Source organism: Macaca thibetana, chromosome 12, assembly GCF_024542745.1.
Source record: "Macaca thibetana thibetana isolate TM-01 chromosome 12, ASM2454274v1, whole genome shotgun sequence".
Classification (NCBI taxonomy): domain Eukaryota; kingdom Metazoa; phylum Chordata; class Mammalia; order Primates; family Cercopithecidae; genus Macaca; species Macaca thibetana.
In genome coordinates this window covers 88896607-88917792 of record NC_065589.1, presented here as the reverse complement: position 1 = coordinate 88917792, position 21186 = coordinate 88896607, and the positions used below count along the sequence as shown (strand labels likewise).

Sequence of the window (21186 nt, the reverse complement as noted above, 5' to 3'; positions counted from 1 at the left end):
AGGTCTTCATCATAAATTATTTACCTAGTCCAACACCCAGAAGAGTTTTTCCTAGGCTTTCTTCTAAGATTTTTAATTTCAGGTCTTACCATTAAGCCCTTAATCCACCTTGGTTAATTTTTCTATATGGTGAGAAACAGGGGTCAACTTTTATTCTTCTGCATATGGCTAGCCAATTTTCCCAGCACCGGTCAGGCACGGAGGCTCATACCTGTAATACCAGCACTTTGGGAAGCCAAAGCAAGAGGATTGCTTGAGCCCAAAAGTTGAAGACCAGCTTGGGAAACACAGTGAAACCCCCTCTCTACAAAAAATTTTAAGAAATTAGCCAAGCATGATGGTTCATGCCTGTGGTCCCAGCTACAAGGGGAACTGAGGCTAGAGAATCACTTGAGCCTGGTGGGTTGAGGCTGCAGTGAGCTGTGTTTTCCACTGCACTCCAGCCTGGGCAACACAGTGAGACCTTCAAAAAAATTTCCAGCACCATTAATTGAGAAGGGAGTTTTTGCCCCTTTGTTTATTGTTGTTGACTTCGTTGAAGAGCAGTTGACTGTAGTTATGTGGCTTCATTTCTGGGTTCTTTATTCTGTTTCGTTGATCTCTGTGTCTCTTTTTGTACCAATATCATGCAGTTTTGGTAACTATAGCCTTGAAGTATAATTTTAACTTAAGGAATGATATGCCTCTAGCTTTTTCTTTTTTCTTACAATTTCTTTGGCTATTTGGCTACTTTATTGCTACCACTTTTTTTGGTTCCATATGAACTTTAGCATTGTTTTCCTGACTTCTGTGAAAAATGCCATTGGTAACTGGATATGAATTTAATTGAATCTGTAGATTTCTTTGGGCAGTGTGATCATTTTAATATTGATTCTTGAAATCTTTGGGCATGGGATGTTTATCCATTTGTTTGTATCATCTATGATTTCTTTCAGCAGTAGAGATTATTCTCCTTGTAGAGATTATTCACTTCCTTGGTTAAATATATTCTTGAGTACTTTGTTTTGTTTTATTTTATTTTATTTTATTTTATTGTCAGTTATTGTAAATGAGATTGAGTTTTGAATTTGGTTGGTAGCTTGAATGTTATTAGTGTACAGAAATGCTGCTGATTTTTGTATGTTGATTTTGTACCCTGAAACTTTACTGTAGTCGTTTATGTAGTCTAGGAGTCTTTTGAAGGAGTCTTTTGAGTTTCTAGGTATAAGTTCATGTCGTAAGTGAAGAGAGATAATTTCACTTGCCGTTTCCCAGTATGAATGCCTTTTATTTCTTTCTCTTACCTGATTGCTCTGGTTAGGACTTCCAGTACTATGTTGAATAGGAGAGGTGAAAGTGGGCCTCTTTGTCTCTTTCCAGTTCTTAGGGGGAAAAGTTTTCAACCTTTCCCCATTCAGTCTGATATTGGCTGTGGGTTTGTGATACACGGCTGCTAATATTTTGAGGTATTTTCTTACAATGCCTACTTTGTTGAGGATTTTTATTTATGAAAGTATGTTGGAGTTCATCAAGTGATTTTTTTATATGTATTAAGGTGGTGGTATGGTTTTTGTTTTTAATTTTATTTATGTGGTGAATCACATTCATTGATTTATGTATGCTGAACCACCCTTGCATCATGCAGTATAAGCAAATTGATCAGGATGAATTATCTTTTCCATGTGTTGTTAAATTCGGTTTGCTAGTATTTTGGTGAGGATTTTTGCATCTGTTTTTATCAGGGATTTTTTGTTGTTGTTGTTGTATTCTTCCCTGATTCATCATGGTGATACTGATTTGCAGACTGAGTTAGGAAGGAATGTCTCTTCCTCAATTTTTTTGTAATTTTTTCTGTAAGATTGGTACCATTTCTTTTTGGTTGTAATAATTTTATTACAAGTTCAATTATAATGCTCATTATTGGTCTTTTTAAGGTTTCTATTCCTTCTGCATTCTATCTAGGAAGGTTGTATGTTTATAAGAAAGTATCTATTTCTTTAAATTTTCTAGTTTGTGCACATGGAAACGTTCGTAGTAGTCTTTCATGATGTTTTGCATTTCTGTGCTATCAACTGTACTGTGATTTTTGTCATTTTTGATTGGGCTTATTTGAATTTTGTCTCTTTTATCTTTAATCTAGCTTGTAGTCCATTCATTTTGCTTATCCTTTCAAAAAATTAACTTTCAATTTCATTGATCTTAGTATCATTTCTTTATTCTCATTCTTACTTAGTTTTGATCTGATGTTTGGTACTCCTTGTCTTCTCTTAGCTTGGTTTTGGTTTGTTCTTGTTTTCTATTTTCTTGAGATGTGACATTAAATTATTAATTTGATGTCTTTCTTTTATATGTAGACATCTAATGCTATAAATTATTAGTATTGCTTTTGCTGTATCCCAGAGGTTTTGATATGTTGTTTCTCTATTTTTACTCATTTCAAAAGATGTTTTGATATCTACCTTAATTTCCTTGTTCACCCAAAAGTGATTCAGGAGCAAGTTGTTTAGGTTCTATGTATTTTTTTTTTAATTTTAAGAGTTCCTCTTGCTATTGATTTCTCATTTTAGTCCACCCGCTTCAGTAAGGTACTTGATATTATTTTGATTTTTAAAAATTTATCGAGACTTTATTGCTAGGTATATGGTCAATTTTGAAAACTGTTACATACATGACAAAAATGTTTATTCTGCAGTTTTGGGGTAGAATGCTTTATAAATGTCCATTAATTAGATCCTTTTGGTCTAAAGTGCAGTTTGAATCCAGAATTTCTTTGTTGATTTTCTGTCTCTCTGTAGTAATCTATCTGGATATCCCCCTTCTACAACTACAGCTAGTGCTTTCTTGAAAGTACCACTCAATCCATTACAGCAACTCAGAAGAGAACAACCCTGCTCCAAAGAAGGAGAAAACAACAGCTAATTCAACTTCTTGTAACACCCTGGCTAACCAGAGGTCCTGAGTCTGTCTACATGACAACTTCACTCTAGCATAATTAGCATTCAAGAAAACCAGTGCACTAAACATGAGGACACAAAGGCATAAGAATGATATAATGGACTCTGGAGACTTGGGGAAAAGGGTGGGAGTGGGGTGAGGGATAAAATACTACACATTGGGTGCAGCGTCCACTGCCTGGTGATGGGTACACCAAAATCTCAGAAATCACCACTAAAGAACTTATCCAGACATCGTAACCAAACATCACGTGTTCCCCCAAAAACTTAAAATTAAAAAAGACTAAATATTGATTTAACAAAAAAAAAGTCTAGTGAGATTAATGAAGCGTTGAAATCTCCCCCTAATACTGTCTTGCTGTCTCTCTTCTCAAGTTTAGTAATATTTGCTTTATGAATCTGAGTGCTTGGGTGTAGAGTGCATATGTATCTAAGGTAGTTAAAGTTTGTTGTTTTGAATGCTTTATTATTTTATAATACCAGTTTAGTATTTTTGTACTCTTGTTGGCCTAAAGTCTGTTTTATCTAATATAATAATAGGTACTGGTGTTTGCTTTGGTTTTCCATTTCTTATTATTGCCTTGTTGATGTTTCTTTTTTATGGTATTTTCCAGGTGTTCTCTGTCTTTCTTGTATTTGATGTCTATATCTCTAGCAAGATCAAGTATTTTTTTCATTATTCCTTCAAATATATTTTTCAAATTTCTTTTTCTTATTACCCCTCAGGAATGCCTGTAAGTCATAGGTTTGATCACATTACATAATCCTCCAAGGTTTTGTTCATTAAAAATATTTTGTTCTCTATTTTTGTATGACCAGGTCATTTCAAAAGACTGGTCTTCAAGTTCATACATTCTTTCTTCTTCTTTTTCTAATCTATTGGGAAAGCTTTGAACTTTATTTTGAAATTCCTATAGTGAATTTTTCACTTACAAAAATTCTGTTTTTTAAAATATATCTGTCTCATCCTGTATGTCACAAAATTATTTATTGATTATTTTGTGTTGGTTTTCAACTTTTTCTTGGATGTCTTGAGCTTTCTTATAATCCATGTTGTCAATTCTTTATCTGTCATTTCAGAATTTATATTTTGGTTGGGATCCATTGCTATACAGCTTGCATCATTCTTGGAGATATTGAAACACTGCCTTTTTGTACTGCTGGAGTTCCTTGGACTGACTCTATTTCATCTGAAGAAGCAATCACCTATATTTGAAATTGGTATTGATTTGATAGGACTTTTAAATTTATTATTCTTTTCTCCCCTGTGGCTATCACTGTAGGGTATGTTATAGATGAGCATTTGTCGTTGTTTCTAGGAACTTTCAGAGAGCCAATGTTCTGTTTGGGTTCCTTGGTGCGGTGGTTTTCTCAAATTCTGGTTGTTGTGGCAATGTATTTGGTGTATGAACCTACTCGCCTGCTGTGGGGATGAGAGTGTGGATGTCTCACAAAGCTTCTTTCATACTCTAGCACGATTCCCTTCTGTCATGAGGTTTTTTTATTTTATGTTCCCATTTAGTCTCCAGTCCAGTTGTTGGCAATAAAGATTAAGAGCTGTCTCACCCTTGGATAACCCAGTGATGAATAAAAGCACCTGCCTGACCCCTGATGGGAGTAGTGTTGGAAGTTCATGGTGAGATGTGCTGGAGTCTGGGTCGGGGAGGAGACTACACCAGCTTGGGAGCAGACAGACACATGATCCACTTCTCTATCATGCTCCTGTATAAGGGCTTGCCATCTTCCATTCACAGAGACCCTGTCCTTTATCTTCAGGACACGATGCAACTGAGTTCCATGGGTGGGGGATGGCGGGGAGGGGTGTGGTGGGGAACGCATCTGGCAGCACTAAAATGGCCAGGGGAAGAACCTCTTCAGGCAGTCCAAAACAGATAGATTTGCAGCTGGTCTGCCCTCTGATGCAAGGACACTTCTGCTCTGTATAGAGAGGGAGAGGTGAACCTTGCCCTCTGTGTGAGCACAGGCAGTGGACACACTTTCAGTGAATGTGCAGCTATTGTGAATAGCACTGGGAAGATTGTTTTCAAGTGCAGTCATGCCAGCCTCCAGAGGGAAGAAACTTGGCTACATCCATAGCATGGACAGGGGAAGAGGGGGTGACCCTCCTTCACCTCCTTTTCCAGGCAGCCAGTGCTGCCTATCCTCTGGGACAAAACAACGCTCCCCTCTTTCGAAGACCTGGACTGCATCTGTGTTTCCTCTGTGTTAGGAGGTGCTTTGGCAGCTTGCCCTCTCATTTTCCATAGGGGTGGCACATATCATGCATTAGATCTTCAGGGATCCCACAGCTCTCCAGGACCTACTGGTCCCTGTGTTTGCCAAAGTCAGAGTGTGTTCTAGGGTGTGTTTGTGGGAGATTTTGTGATGCAGTAACACAAAGGCCAAGATTCCCTGGTCAGAGCAGTGGCCCAGAATGGGTGCACAACCAGTATGGCACCCACTGCCTCAGTTCAGGCTTGTGTAGAGTGTAACCACATGTGTGCAAGCAGGCCATCTGGTGCTCTGCCCCCAAGAAGTTCTCAAACTGCCACAGTGTTGCCCAGACTTGAGAGGGCAGAGGGGTTCTCTGACAATTTGGTACTCAGCAAGCTGTTGCAGGGTGAGGGGGCCAAAGAATCGCTTCCACCTACCCTTTTTGAGGCACTCCATGTTCCTTGGGGATCAGTCTCTGCCATATTCTTGCTGCCTTCCTTTTCTGCACCACAGATGCTTCTTGTGGGTGTTCCAACTGATTTTGGCACTCTGCCCCCAGCTTTCCAGTAGGGCCATGATTGTTCACCTATGATCTTGACATTTTTCTGAGGAGAGTTTGTATCTGGTGTCTGTAGCTAGCAATTTTGAATTCAAAAAGCTTTATTTTTGAAAACAGTCATGTACCACATAAGGACATTTCAGTCAAGAATGGTCTGCATATATGACACTGGTCCCATTAGATTATAATACCTTAGTTTTTCTGAAACTTTTATTATGATTATATATGTTTATGTACATAAATACCATTTATTACAATATCCTACAGTGTTCAGTAAAGTAACATGATTGTAGTAAAGTACAGGCTGGTAGCCTAGTTGCGACAGGTTATACTATACAGCCATGATGTGTAGTAGTCTATCCCATCTAGATTTATGTAAGTACACTCTATGATGTTCCTAGAATGATAAAATTGCCTAATGACACATTTCTCAGAATGCATCCTCATTGTTAAGTGGTGCATGACTGTACTTATAATAAACTTTGACAAGAAAACAGAAGTTTGTTTGGACCACATTAGAGAATCAAGACAGTACTATCCCTTAGAATATTTTGCATTGATAGAAATGTTCTAACACTTGTATTTTCCAATACAGTAGCCACTAGCCCCATGTGAATATTGAGTACTTGAAATATGCAGTGAAGAGACTAAATTTTTATTTTATTTCAATTAATTTAAATTAAAATAGTTTGACTAGTACCTACCATAGCAGACAACTGCATAGTGTATTTCTGAAAATTAGCTGTGGCACTCTTATATAATTGGTAAATCAAGGAAGCAAAAAAATGACAAACAGAGAAACTAAGGAGACTTCTGTTAGTCTCTGCCACTCACTCAGCTCTCATTCTCCCATTTCAGTGCTAATTTGATCATTCATTATATATTTTGGGTAGATGTCCTTTGTCAGATATAGGTTTTGCAGTTATGTCCTCACTGTCAGTGGCCTGTCTTTTTATTCTTTTAGCATATGGTATTTTTGTAGCGCAAAAGTTTTTAATTGTGATAAAGTGCAACTTACTTCTTATTTCATGGATCATGCTTTTGTTGGTATATTCGCAAACTCATGATCAAACGAAACATCATGACGATTTTACCTTATTTTTTGAGAAAATTTTTAGTTTTGCATTTTTATATTTAAGTTTATGATACATTTTGAATTCATTTGGTAAAACATGTCAGATCTTTATCTAGGTTTATTTTCTTTTGCATATGTATGTTCAAGTTCTGTAGCACCATTTGTGAAATGACTATCTTTTTTTCCATTGAATTCATATGACTTCTTTGTAAAAAATCTGTTGAATATATTTACATGAGTATATTTGGCATTCTATATTTCTTTCTTTAACCTATGTGTCTTTTCTGCCTAATACCACAGTGTATTGATTATTAAAGATTTATAGTAACTCTTGAAGTCAGGTAGTGTGAGTCTTACGTTTTACTTCCTTTAATATTGTGTTCCTTTTTGTGGGCCTTTCCATGTAATCATGTTTAAATTTCTAGAAGTTTTACTATAAATTGACAATTTATAATTGTATATATGTACAGAGTACAATGTGATGTTATGCTTCATTAGTTCAATGGGATACATAAGTCAAGCTAGTTAACATGTGGTTTGGAGATCCCTTTCAAACCTCATGTTGAAATTTGATCCCCCAGTGTTTTAGGTAGGGACAAATGGAAGGTGTTTTGGTCAAGGATGCAGATCCTTCATGAATAGATTAACATCTTCCCTTAGGGAGTGAGTGAGTTCTCACTCTATTAGTTCCCAGGAGAGCTGGTTGTTAAAAAAAACCTGGCACTTTTCCATCTCTTGATTCTTCTTTTACCATGTGACTTCTGCACATGTCTACTCCCCTTTGCCTTCGCCTGCGAGTGGAAGCAGCCTAAGGCATCACCATAAGCTGAGCAGATGCCAACACCATGTATCTTGTGCAGCCTACAGAATCATGAACCTAATAAAACTGTTTTCTTCGTAAATTACTCATCTTTAGGTATTTCTTTATAACAACATAAAATAGATTAAGGCTAATATCTGTTAACTGAAATACATTTGTTGTGTTAAAAAATTGAAATAGCTAGGTGCAGTGGCTCACGCCTGTGATCTCAGCACTATGGGAGGCTGAGGCAGGCACACGCATGTTGTTCCAGCTACTCGGCAGGCTGAGGCAGGAGAATCGCTTGAACCCAGGAGGTGGAGGTTGCGGTGAGCCGAGATCATGCCACTCCACTCCAGCGTGGCAACAGAGTGAGACTACATCTCAAAAAAAGAAAGAAAGAGAGAAAGAGAGAAAGAGAGAAAGAGAGAAAGAGAGAGAGAGAAAGAAAGAAAGAAAGAAAGAAAGAAAGAAAGAAAGAAAGAAAGAAAGAAAGAAAGAAAGAAAGAAAAAGACACTCTCTCATGAATTTCCAAATATGTAATACTCTATAATTAACCATATTTATCATGAGGTGCAATAGATATTTTTTAAAAACCCACATATTCCTTCTGTTCATCTGAGATTTTCTACCCTTTGACCATCAACTCCAATTCCCTCCATGCTCCAATGTTTTTTTGTTTTTTTGGGTTTTTTTCTATAAAAGCATTCTGTTCTCTGCCTCTATGAGTTTTATTTCTATAGATTCCATATGTTAGAGAGAACATGTAGTGATTGTACATCTATGCCTGGCTTATTTTACTTAGCATAATGTTCTCCAATTTTATGTAGTCAAAAATAACAAAATTTATTTCCTTTTAAGCATGAATATTTTGTCATTGTGTATATATACCACATTTCTTTATTCATTTGTGTGTTGATGTACACTTGGGTTGATTCCATGACTTGTCTATTGTTAATAGTGCTGCAACATACATGGGGGTGCCGACATTCCTTTGACAAATTCACATCTTTTGGATAAATACTCAGAAGTGGGATTGCTTAATCATTTGTAATTCTATTTTTTTGTGGAGGAATCTCTGTAAAGCTTTCCATAATAACTGTAATAATTTACATTACCACCAAGAGCATGTAAGAGTTCCCTTTGTTATTTTTTAACTTTTTGGTAGTTGCCAGTTCTGAAAGGTGTGAGATAATATCTTATTGTGGTTTTAATTTGCATTTTTCATGATTAGTGATATTGAGCATTTTTTATATTTCTGTTTGCTATTCGTATTTCTTTTTTTTTTGTGAGATGTCAATTCAACTTTCTTGCCCATTTTTAATTTTTTTTGTTTTTTTGCTATTGAGTTGTTTCAATTTCTTACATATTTTAGATATTGAATTCTTCTCAGATATATGCCAGATTTTCACACTGTTAATTGTTTTCTATACTGTTCAGTAGCTTTGTAATGTGATGTAATCCTATTTGTCTATTTTTATTTGGTTGCCTGTGATTTTGGAATCAAATCCAAGAAAAATAATTGGCCAGCTCTTCCTCATGTAGTTTTCCCCTCATGTTTGTTTTTTGTTTTGTTTTGTTTTGTTTTTTTCTTCTTGTAGTTGAACAATTTCTGGTCTTACATTTAAATTTTCTATCCATTTTGGGGTATGAGTTTTGTTGAGTTTTGTTTACAGTATGAGGTAAGGATCCAATTTCATTTCTCTGAATGTGGATATTCAGCTTTTCCAACACCATTTATTGAAGAAACATTTTCTTTCCATTGAGTATTCTTGGCATGTTTGTTGAAAGGCAATAAATCATACATGTGTGGGTTCATTTCCGGTGTTTTAATTATCATAGTTCTGTGGTATACAATAGTTTTTAATTAGGTAGTGTAATAAATTCAGCTTTCTTTTTTTAACTCATGATTACCTTGGTTATTTGAGCGTTTTATTGGTTTCCTATGTAATTTAGGAATTGTATTTATATGAAATATGATATTAGAATTTTGATAGAGATTGCGTTAAGTGTTTAGATCACTTTGGGTAGTATGTGCATTTTAATAATATTAACTCTTCCAATTCCTGAACATGGAATATGTTTTCATATATTTGTGTCATCAATATCTTTCACCAAAGTATTTTAAGTTTCAGTATACTGATTTATCTCCTTAATTGTTTCTTGATTTCTTTTTTAGATAGTTTGTTCTTAGTGTCTAGAAATGCTACCGATTTTTGCCTGTTGAATTTGTATCCTGTAGCTTTACAGTATTTACATACTATTTTTAACAATGTTTTTGGCGGTCATTTCCTATACATAAGATCATGTCATCAGCAAACATCAACAATTTTACTTCTTCCTTTTCTATCTAGATAACTTTTTTTTCTCTTATTTTATTGCTCTGGCAAAGGTTTAGAGTACTTTATTTAATAGAAATGGTAACAGTGATTATTATTGTCTTGTTCCAGATCTTAGAGGAAGGATTTCAATTATTCATCTTTGAATATAAATGTTAGTTGTCAGCTTCTTATATATGGGCTTCATTGTTGTGTTGAAATGCATTTCTTCTATACCTAATTTAGTGAGGTTTTGGTGATGAAAGCTTGTTGAATTTTGTCAAATGCTTTTTCTACATTTAATTAAATAATCATACGGTTTTTGTTCTTTATTCTGTTCATTTGATATAACATATCTGTTGATTTGTGTGAGCTGAACCATCTTTGCATCCCATGGATAAATTTCACATAATCTTGGTGGATGATCCTTTTAGTGCATTGTTGATTTGATTTACATTTATTTTGATGACATTTTTGCATCTATATTCTTCAAATACATTAGCCTGTAATTTGTGCACATGTGTGTCTATTTTGTCCTTGTTCTGGCTTTGGTAACAGACAATTCTTGCCTCTTAAAAAGAGTTTGGATGTATTACTTTCTTTTCAGTTTTTGGAAGAATTTGAGAAAGATTGACATTATTTCTTCTTTAAATGTTTGGTAGAATTCAACAGTGAGGGCATCAGGTCCTGGAGTTTTCTTTGATGGATGAACTGATTCAATCTCATTTGTTATTGATATGTTTGTATTTTGTATGTCTTCATGATTTTGTCTTTTTGTTGTTGTTGTTGTTTTAGTTTTTATTTCCAAAGAACTGGGGGAGCAGGTGTGGATTAGTGAGGGTTCTCTAGAGGAACAGAACTAATAGGAGATACGTATCTAAATATCTATATGTATATGTATATCTATATCTATATCTATAGAGAGAGGGAGGAGTTTCTTAAGTATTAACTCATGTGGTCACGAGGTCCCACAATAGGCTGTCTGCAAGCTGAGGAAGAAGGAGAGCCAGTCTGAGTCTCAAAACTGAAGAACTAGGAGTCTGATGTTCAAGGGCAGAAAGCATCCAGCACAGGAGAAAGGTGTAGACTGGGAGGCTAGGCCAGTCTAGTCTTTTCACATTTTTCTGCCAGTTTTATATTCTAGCTGGCAGCTAATCAGATACTGCTCACGCTGATTAAGGGTGGGTCTACCTCTCCCAGTCCACTGACTCAAATGTTACTCTCCTTTGGCAACACTCTTACAGACACACCCAGGATCAATATTTTGCATCCTTCAATCCAATCAAGTAGACACTCAGTATTAACCATCACAAGTCTACCCCCTGTCAAGGTGAACTCATACACGTCTTCTGAGGTTATACATAATCTTCAAATAAAGAAAATAGTAAGGTCATAATTACTCCTAACATACTACCTTGTACATCCAGAAACGCATCAATCCTGAACCCAAATACTATTACAGAAAGTTAGCAATACTTAAATGCCGATATAAAGTCAATAAATCTTATGTCACATGATAAAGGAGAAAGAAAATAAAATGAAAATATTTTCCAAGTACGAGTATACACAAACATGTTTTTTAACAAAAGAAGGAGGAAATATTCATGACAATTACAGTCCTTGTTTCTGCAGCTGGTCATGTGTTTGTAGTTGGTTTTGATGACTACCTCCTTCTACTACCCATTCTGTATTCCGTTTGCCTTCAGCAAGTACCTCAGCAGGTCATTTTTTTTTTTTTTTTTTCCTAGTGGAGTGACTGAAACTTTCATTCTTGAAGGGTTTGGGACATTTGTAGTCCTGCCTGGATTGGGCTGTTGTAGTTTCCCATTGGCCTTAATCACAGGGCATGGTAATACTAAGAGACACCCGGATGGATCTCCTGTATACCATGCATATTCTTCCTTACCTCTGTTGTGGAGTAGTAAACGGATTTCATCTTGATAGTTTGGGTCAATCACCCCAGCCAACATTGTAATTCCCTTCTTAGCCTGTTGACCCAAAGGTAGGAGGAGCCCAAAGTGTTCAGGTGCCAATGTTAACTTCCAGTTTAATGGAATCATTGTGTTTCCTGGTGGCAGCATTCCTCCCTCTGGAACTAAGACCTCTAGTCCAGCAGAACGTAAGGTCACAGGAACAGGAAGCAAAGATTTTGCTAGTAGATCACTAGGGGTGATGGTCAGTGGTGCCACTTCCACTTCCATCCCTTGATTTCTGGACCCGTGAATCCCAGGTATGGGAGAAAGAGCACTACATATTGGATGCTGATTCAGAGCATACACAGCCTTCTGGAGAACTTTGCCCCAGCCCTGCAAAGTATTGTCACCTAGTTGGCATTGTAATTATGACTTCAAAAGGCCATTCCACTGTTCTATAAATCCAGGTGCTTCAGGATGATGGGAAACATGGTAAGACCAGTGAATTCCTTGAGCATGAGCCCGCTGCCACACTTCTTTAGCAATAAAGTGAGTGCCTTGGTCAGAGGCAATGCTGGGTGGAATACCGTAATGGTGGATAAAGCATTCCATGTGTCCAGGCATGGTAGTCTTGGCAGAAGCATTGCATGTAGAATAGGCAAACCCATATCTGGAGTAAGTATCTATTCCAGTGAGGACAAACCTCTGCCCTTTCCATGACAGAAGAGGTCCAATATAATCAACCCACTACCAGGTAGCTGGCTGATGACCCCGAGTAATGGTGCCATATGGAAATCTCAGTTTTGGTCTCTGCTGCTGACAAATTAGGCACTCAGCAGTCACTGTAGCTAGGTCAGCCTTGGTGAGTGGAAGTCCATGTTGCTGAGCCCATGCATGACCTCAGTACCTGCTACCATGGCCACTTTGTTCATGGGCCCATTGGGCAATGACAGGAGTGGCTGGGGAAAGAGGCTGAGTGGTGTCCACAGAATGGGTCATCCTATTCATTTGATTATTAAAATCCTCCTCTGCTGAAGTCACCCATTGGTGAGCACTCACATGGCATACAAATATCTTAACAGTTTTTGATCACTCAGAGAGGTCCATCCACATACCTCTTCCCCAAATTTCTTTGTCACCAATTTTCCAATCATGCTTCTTCCGTGTCCTTGACCATCCAGCCAAAAAATTAATGACAGCCCATGATTCAGTTTATAATCATACATCTGGCCATTTCTCTTTCCATGCAAAGTGTATAATCAGGTGCACTGCTTAATGTTCTGCCCACTGGGAAGATTTCCCTTCACCACTGTCCTTCCAGGATGTTGTAGAAAGAGGCTGTAGTGCTGCAGCTGTCCACTTTCAGGTGGTGCCTGAATATCATGCAGAATCATCTGTGAAGCAGGTCCTAGTTTTCTCTTCCTCTGTCAGCTGATCATAGGCAACTTCCCATAAGGCCATTGGTGCAGGCTTGGGGAGAGAAGGCAGGGGGGCCAGAGTACAGACCGTGGGCATTTGAGCCACCTCCTCATGTAACTTACTTGTGCCTTCAGGACCTGCTTGAGCCCAATCACATATATACCACTTTTATTTAATGATAGAATGCTGCTGCACACAACCCACTTTATGGATACATGGGTCAGAAAGCACCCAGTTCATGATAGGCAGTTCAGGTGGCATGGTGCCTTGAGGACCCGTAGGCAAACATTCAATTTCCACCAAAGCCCAGTAATAGGCCTAGAGCTGTCTCTCAAAAGGAGAATAGTTATCTGCAGAAGATGTCATGGCCTTGCTCTAAAATCCTAGAGGACTCTGCTCTGATCCACCTATGGAGGCCTGCCAAAGGCTCCATTAAGCATCCCTATCTGCCACTGATACCTCAAGCGCCACAGGATCTGCGGATGGTATGGCCCAAGTGGCAGAGCAGCTTGCACAGCAGCCTGGACCTGTTGCAGAGCCTTCTCCTGCATGGATTTCACTCCAAACTGGCAGCCTTTCAGGTCACTTGATAAGTGGTCCAGAGTAACAAAGCCAAGTAACAAATGTGTTGCCTCTAAAATACAAATAGGCTCACTGGGCATTGTGCCTCTTTCTTGCTTGTAGGAGGGGTCAAATGCAGCAACTTATCTTTCACCTTAGGAGGAGTATCTCAAGAGGCCCCACACCACTGGACCGCTAGAAACTACTGAGGTAGAAGGTTCCTGAAATTCAGTTGGATTTATTTCCCATCCTCTGGCACTCAAATGTCTCACCAATAAGTCTAGTGTGTTTGCTACTTCTTGCCCACTGGATCCAATCAGCATAATGTCATCAACATAATGGACAAGTGTGATATCTTGCAGAAGTGAAGTGATCATGGTCTCTCTAAATAGGATTATGACACGAAGCCAGAGAGTTGATATACACCTGAAGTAGGACAGTAAAAGTAGGACATTGCTGGCCTTGCCGGCTGAAGGCCAATTGCTTCTGGTGGGCCTTATGGACAGGAATGGAGAAAAAGGCATTTGCCAAGTCAATGGCTGCATACCAGGTACCAGGAGATGTGTTAATTTGTTCAAACAATAAAACCACTTCTGGTACAGCGGCTGCAATTGGAGTCACTACTTGTCTAAGCTTACAGTAATCCACTGTCACTCTCCAAGATCCATCTGTCTTCTGCACAGGCCAAATGGGAGAGTTGAACGGGGATGTGGTGGGAATCACCACCCCTGCATCTTTCAAGTCATTGATGGTGGCTCTAATCTCTGCAGTTCCTCCAGAGATGCAATATTTTTTTTTTTATTTACTATTTTTCTAGGTAGAGGCAGCTCTAATAGCTTCCATTTGGCCTTTCCCATCGTAATATCCCTCACTCTACCAGTTAGGGGGCCAATGTGGGGGTTCTGCCAGCTGCTAAATATGTCCATGCCAATTATGCATTCTGGCACTGGAGAAATGACCACAGGATGAGTTCAGGGACCCACTGGACCCACTGCAAGTCAGACCTGAGCTAAAACTCCATTAATTACCTGATCTCCCCAAGTTTCTACTTTAAATGGAGGCCCACAATGACGTTTTGGGTCCTCTGGAATCAACATCAGCTCAGAGCCAGTGTCCAGTAGTCCCTGAAATGCCTGATCATTTCTCTTTCACCAGAGATCTCCTTGGGGAAGAATGGGAAAAATATTAACAGCAAAAATTGTCAGTAGTGTAGTGGGGTCCTTCTTCAAGGGGACCCGGCCTCCCCTTCATTCAAGGGGTTCTGGGTCTGTAAACTGGATCAAGTCTGGAAATTGATTGAGGAGCCATGATTCTCTGTTTTTATAATTCAAATTGGTCTTTTGTCCATTTGACCTAGAAGTTTTCTGCTTATATAAATTAAGTAGGAATTCAGGCTTCTTATTAATTTTACTTCTAGGAACACTCTGTAATTAATTAGCCAATGCCCGAACTCTACACAAGTCGGAGTATTTTAATTGCTGCTTTGCCTCTGCTGTTTGTTACAGTAGCTATGCTCACCTTGATTTTGATGGTTGAGTGCCACCACTTGGCTTCTGCTGCCTGGGATCCAATTATTCCCATTGTATTTAAATTTTGTAATTGAGTGACTGTGGTTCCGACTGTTAGGTCTGACATAGAGAGAAGAGCAATTACAGGTCTTTTTAAAGATGCAGGTGCTGCCCTCACAAACTTATTTCACAAGACATTGGTCAAGGGTATGTCTTCTAGACACTCCCAGCTGGGATGAGTACATCTAAAGTGACTATGCCACTTCATCATCCCAATCTCCCTAAGTCTTGGGAACCCTTCCTCTACATTAAACCAAGGGAGATCAGGCATTTCCAGCTCACTCAGTGTGGGATATCTTTTAATCTATATTTTAGCTAACTAAGCAAATAAACTATTAGGATTTTTATTTTATTTTATTTATTTTATTTTATTTTTGAGATAGAGTCTCACTCTGTCGCCCAGGCTAGAGTCCAGTGGCACAATCTCAGCTTACTGCAACTTCCACCTCCCAGCTTTAAGTGATTCTCCTGCCTCAGCCTCCTGAGTAGCTGGGATTACAGGTATCTGCCATGACACATAGCTACTTTTTGTATTTTTAGTAGAGATGGCATTTTGCCATGTTGGTTAGTCTGGTCTTGAACTCCTGACCTCAGGTGATCTGCCCATCTCAGCCTCCCAAAGTGCTGGGATTACAGGTGTGAGCCACCATGCCCGGCCTATTAGAATTTTTTTTTAACTCCCCAATCTGCAACATTAAATGCAGAGTCCTTACTTAGTGGGCCCAAATAAATGAATTCAGCCTGATCCAACTCGATGTTCCATCCACCATTATCCCACACCCTTAATATTCATTCCCATGCTTTTTCTCCAGATTTCTGCTTATATGTATTAGAAAACTCAAGCAGTTGTTTTCAAGTGTAGCATATCTCTTCATGGGTCACAATCTGAACCTCACCTCTAGGAGCCCCCTGGGACTCTAGTCTAGTTACAGGTCTAGAGGCAAACAGGGGTAATAAGGTTGACTTGTGAAGAGAATCAACAGTATCTTGTCTGGCAACTGCCTCAGGGGAGGCCATCACTGTTGCCTTGGGCAGAACAGGGTTTATCTCTTTAGACAAAGGTAGAAAGACTGATGACAGCATGGGTCTGGGAGGGGATGTTGCCACTACTAGGGATGAGGAAGCTGTTTCTTCTGGCAAAAAAAATGTTCATCATGTTTATAAACTCAGTGTTCCCAGCTTCATCAGTATCCTCCCACACGTCCTCATTCCAAGTTTTAGGGTTCCATTTTCCAATCAATGCCCTCACTTTAACAGTAGACACCTGGTGAGACTGTGCATGCATCTTTCACTGCAGGTCAGCCACTCACATGATAAGAACTTGTGTCCTGTTTTCCACAATTTCAGCTCTTTCTCTATAGGAGGTAAGACTCTCACTCAGGGCAATCTAAGCAGATTTGAGATTTAGTATCTGCTTCTGAAACAGGGAGCTGGAATCCCTGAGTTCATAATTTTCTTTCATCACTTTGTCCACTGAACTAGGGGCAACCAACCAGCTTCATTGTTTAGAGTCACTAAACTCCTTGCCTCTCATGAGCAGTGAATCAGGACTGTCAGATGCATTTAGTTTGTATAACTCTCTAAACAGTTTACACCAAAACTATCAGTGTTCTCCATACTATTAGAAGTAGAGTCCTTAGCATTTTTGGGTTTAATTCATATTAAGCAGTCAACTCCAGAAACCCCCCAAGCCAATGAAATAATGCCATCCTTAATATTCTGTTTCTCTAGAACCACTCCTGGTACCAAAATCTTTATTAGTCAGTGTTCTCTAGAGGAAAAGAACTAATAAGATAGATAGATATAAAGGGGAGTTTATTAAGTATTCACTCACACAATCACAATGTCCCACAATAGGCCAGCTGCAAGCTGAGGAGCAATGAGAGCCTATCCAAGTCCCAAAACTGAAGAACTTGGAGTCCAATGTTCAAGGGAAGGAAGCATCCAGCACGGGAGAAAAATGTAAGCTGGGAGGCTAGGCCGGTTTATTCTTTTCACATTTTTCTGCCTGCTTTATATTCTAGCCACACTGGCAACTGATTAGATGGTGCCCACCGAGATTAAGTTTGGTTCGCCTTTCCCAGCCCACTGACTCAAATGTTAATCTCCTTTGGCAGCACCCTCACAGTCACACCCAGGATCAATACTTTGCATCCTTCAATCCAATCAACTTGACACTCAGTCAACCTTAATCACCACAAGGTGGTATTTGGTTACATGAGTAAGTTATTTAGTGGTGATTCATGAGATTTTGGTGCACCCATCTCTGGAGCAGTATACGCTGAACCCAATTTGTAGTCTTTATGCCTCACCCTCCTCTCACCCTTTACCCTGCATCTCCAAAGTTCATTGTATCATTCTTATGCCTTTCCACCTTCATAGCTTACCTCCAACATATGAGTGAGAACGTATGATGTTTGGTTTTCCATTCCTGAGTTACTTCACTTAGAATAATAGTCTCCAGATTCTTTTAGGTTGCTGCAAATGCCTTTAATTTGTTCCTTTTTATGGCTGAGTAGTATTCCATCGTAAATAGGCACATTGACCAATGGAACAGAATAGAGAACCCAGAAATAAACCCAAATATTTACAGCCAACTGATCCTTGACAAAGCAAACAAAATCATAAAGTGGGGAAAGGGCTCCCTTTTCAAAAAATGGTGCTGGGATCAAAGCAAGCCACATGTAAGAGAAAGAAACTAGATCCTTGTCTGTCAGCTTATTTGAAATCAACTCAAAATGGATCAAGGACTTCAATCTAAGACCTGAAACTATAATGTCTTCATTTAATCTTCTGAAATTTGCTGAGGCTTGTTTTATTTCATGATGTATTATTTATTTTGGAGAATGTTCCCTGTTGTCTTTAAAATAATTTGTATTCTGTTGTTATCTGTTGGTTGGAAGATTCTATACATGTCTGTTAGATCCATTTTGTCTACAGTGTTTTTTGAGACAATTACTCCCTTATTAATTTTCTGTTTGTAAGTAGGGTATTGAAAGTAGGGTACTGAAGTCGCAGATTGTTATTTGATTGTGATTTATCTCTCTCTTCAGCTCTTTTAACGTTTGTTGTATATATATTTAGCTTTTCCAATTTTGGGTGCATATATATTTAACTTTTTGATGAATTGACCTCTTATTATATTATGTCCTTCTTTGTCTTTTTGTTTGTTTTTACAGTTTTTGACTTAAAGTCTATTTTTTTTTAAGTATAACTATTCTGTCTCTCTTTTGAGTTTCATTTGTGTGGAATATCTTTTTATATTCCTTCACTTTCAGTTAATAATAAAGTCAATCTCTTTTTAGTAGCAAGTAGGTATTTTCTTAATACATTCAGTAACTCTATTTCTTTTTGTTGAAGAATGTAATAAATTTACACTTTAGGTAATTATTGATGAATAAGGACTTACTACTGTCATTTTGTTTTCTGATTATTTTGGAGGATTTTTTTTCTTTCTCTCTTGCTGTCTTTGTGGTTTGATGGTTTTCTGTAGTAGTTCATGCTTTAAATCATGTGTGTAATTCCTGCTTTGAATGCAGGGATTCATGCTTTGAATTCATTCTGGTTTTTTTTGTTGTTGTTGTTTGTGCTCTACTAAAGATTTTTGCTTTTTTATTACCATGTTGTTTTTCTAGAACATCCTGTACTTACTGCATTCTATTTCAGTCTGATAACAACTTAAATTTTATTTTAAACAACAACTCTGGACTGCTACTCCTCCCTTCACAGTTTATGTTTTTCATGCCAGAATTGATAACATTTTTATTATGTATCCCTTGATAATTTATTTTTGCTATAGTGGTTGTTTTGAATTTTAATCCCCATACTAGGAATAAAATTGCATTACACACCTTACACACACATCAGTAAAATCCTAGAGTACTCTGAAAATGCTGTTTTAGTTATACCATTAGGTTTTGTGCTTTTGTATGTTATTGTTGCAATTTAAATATTAGTAACTCCCATTAAGATACCTGTAAGGCAGGTCTAGTGGTGTTAAACTCCCTTAGCTTTCTTTTGCCTACAAAAGTTCTTATTTCCTCATGACTCTAAAAAGACAGTTTTACTGGATAAAGTATTCCTCATTAGCAGTTTTCTTTTTTCTTCAGCACTTTGAATATATTATCCAAACTTCTCCTGGCCTGTAGGGTTTCTTCTAAGATATATGTTGATAGTTCTACTGTCATTCATTTGTCTGAAATGTTTGTCTTGTTTCTTGCTACTCTCAGAATAGTTTCTTTGTTTTTGACAGTTTGATTATTATGCATCTTGTTGTAGTCCTCTCTGAGTTGACTTTGATTGAGCTCTGTGCTTCTTCTACCTGGGAGTTTACATCTGTCCTTAGATTAGGGAAGTTTTCAACCATTATTTCTCTAAATATGGTTTCTGGCTGCTCTTCCCTTTCTTCTCCTCCTGCAACTCATTATGCAAAGACTTGTACTATTGAAGGTGTCTGAATTTTTAATGGGCTTTCTTTATTCTTTTTTATTCTTTTGTCTTTTTGCTCCTCTGACTGTATTATTTCAAATTGTCTGTTTTCCACTTACTGATCCTTTCATTTGTTTGATCTATTCCACTGTTTGAGCTTTCTGTTGAGTTTTTCAGTTCAAGTATATTTTTTATCTCTAGGATTTCTATCTGATTCTTTTTTATTGATTCTATTTCTTTGTCAAACTAATTATTTTTGTGTATTGTTTTCCAAACTTTATTACAGTTTTCATCTATATATTCTTGTACTTTACTGAGCTTTTTAAATGAGCATTATTTTGACTTCTTTTCCAGTCATTTCATTGATATTTATTTCTTTTGGATTTATTATTGCAGCTTGATTGTACATTTGGAGATGTTATGACTCCCTAATTCCTCATAATTCTTGTTTCCTTGCATTGTTGTCTGTATGTTTGAGGAGACATCTCTCATCTCTCCTTTGTTTGTAGGTTTTTTTTTTTTTCTGTCAGGGATAAATCTTAACTATTTAATATAGCCTGTGATTCTGGAAGGGCAATCTGGTAATAACCCTGAGCTGGTAGAGCTTCCTGTCAGTTTTCCAGTTGGCTTGGCTGCTACTTTTGCTGTGATGTCAGGTGGAGCTTCTGGTTGGGCTCTACTATCAGGCATAGCTTCTGTCTTGGTACTGCATGTCCTTTGGCCAGGCTGCTCACAGGTTATATTCTCTGGCTGGGCCATTCTGCTCTTTGCTACCTGCAGTTGGGCAGGACTGCAGGCTGGGCTTTGAGTTAGGTGCCGCTGCTACTTGGGGGGACAAATAGGACCAGAGTCTATGCTCATTAGAACTGGAAGACTGAGAATGGTTTTCCTGTTAGGTTGAAGCCATGGGGTGAGCTGTTGGCTAAATTGAGTGGCTGTTTGACTTTCCAGGTCAAACCAGTGTATCTCCTTTATTTCTCTGGAATGTATGGAGGTGGAAGTCTCCCTAGCTAGGCAAGGTCATTGGGTGGGCTTTTGTGCTGAGTGGAGCTACTGCATAACTTCCCAGGTCAAATCAGTTTAGCCTTTGTGCTTTTTAAAAAAATGTACAGATGTGGGAGTCTTCCTGTCTTGGTCAATTCAAGGGCATGGGCACTAGCTGCCTAGGGACCCAAGGTAAGTTAAACTTCCCACCATACTTATGAAGGCAACTAGGTCAGTTTATTAAGTGGGCTGAGATGTTGACTTATAACTCTAATCTGGTGCCACAACTGCAGGAAAAGAGAGCAACCACCAAGATTCATGTGCTAGTCACTATGACCTGTACCTCCTTTCTTTGTTTCCGTCTGAGTCTCTGTATTCTTGCCGTTCTGTTTTCCCTAGTGTTCTCCATGAGAT

General features: G+C 38.1%; 1 protein-coding gene and 1 long non-coding RNA gene across 8 annotated transcripts in view; one reads left to right on the top strand and one right to left on the bottom strand.

The window, feature by feature from the left end:
• The window catches only part of GALNT13 (polypeptide N-acetylgalactosaminyltransferase 13), a 612881-nt gene that overhangs the window by 234790 nt on the left and 356905 nt on the right, over positions 1-21186 (top strand). For 3 of the 7 annotated variants that reach the window (XM_050752064.1, XM_050752062.1, XM_050752063.1), the window contains exon 4: positions 4014-4154. The exons of the other annotated variants lie outside the window; for them this stretch is intronic. In XM_050752064.1, coding sequence (XP_050608021.1) covers positions 4014-4154 — 141 coding nt within the window. The remainder of the gene's footprint in view (positions 1-4013; positions 4155-21186) is intronic. 7 annotated transcript variants of the gene reach the window in all.
• LOC126932844 (uncharacterized) overlaps positions 1-21186 on the bottom strand; it is a 232934-nt gene that overhangs the window by 184955 nt on the left and 26793 nt on the right. The gene's annotated exons all lie outside the window — the stretch shown is intronic.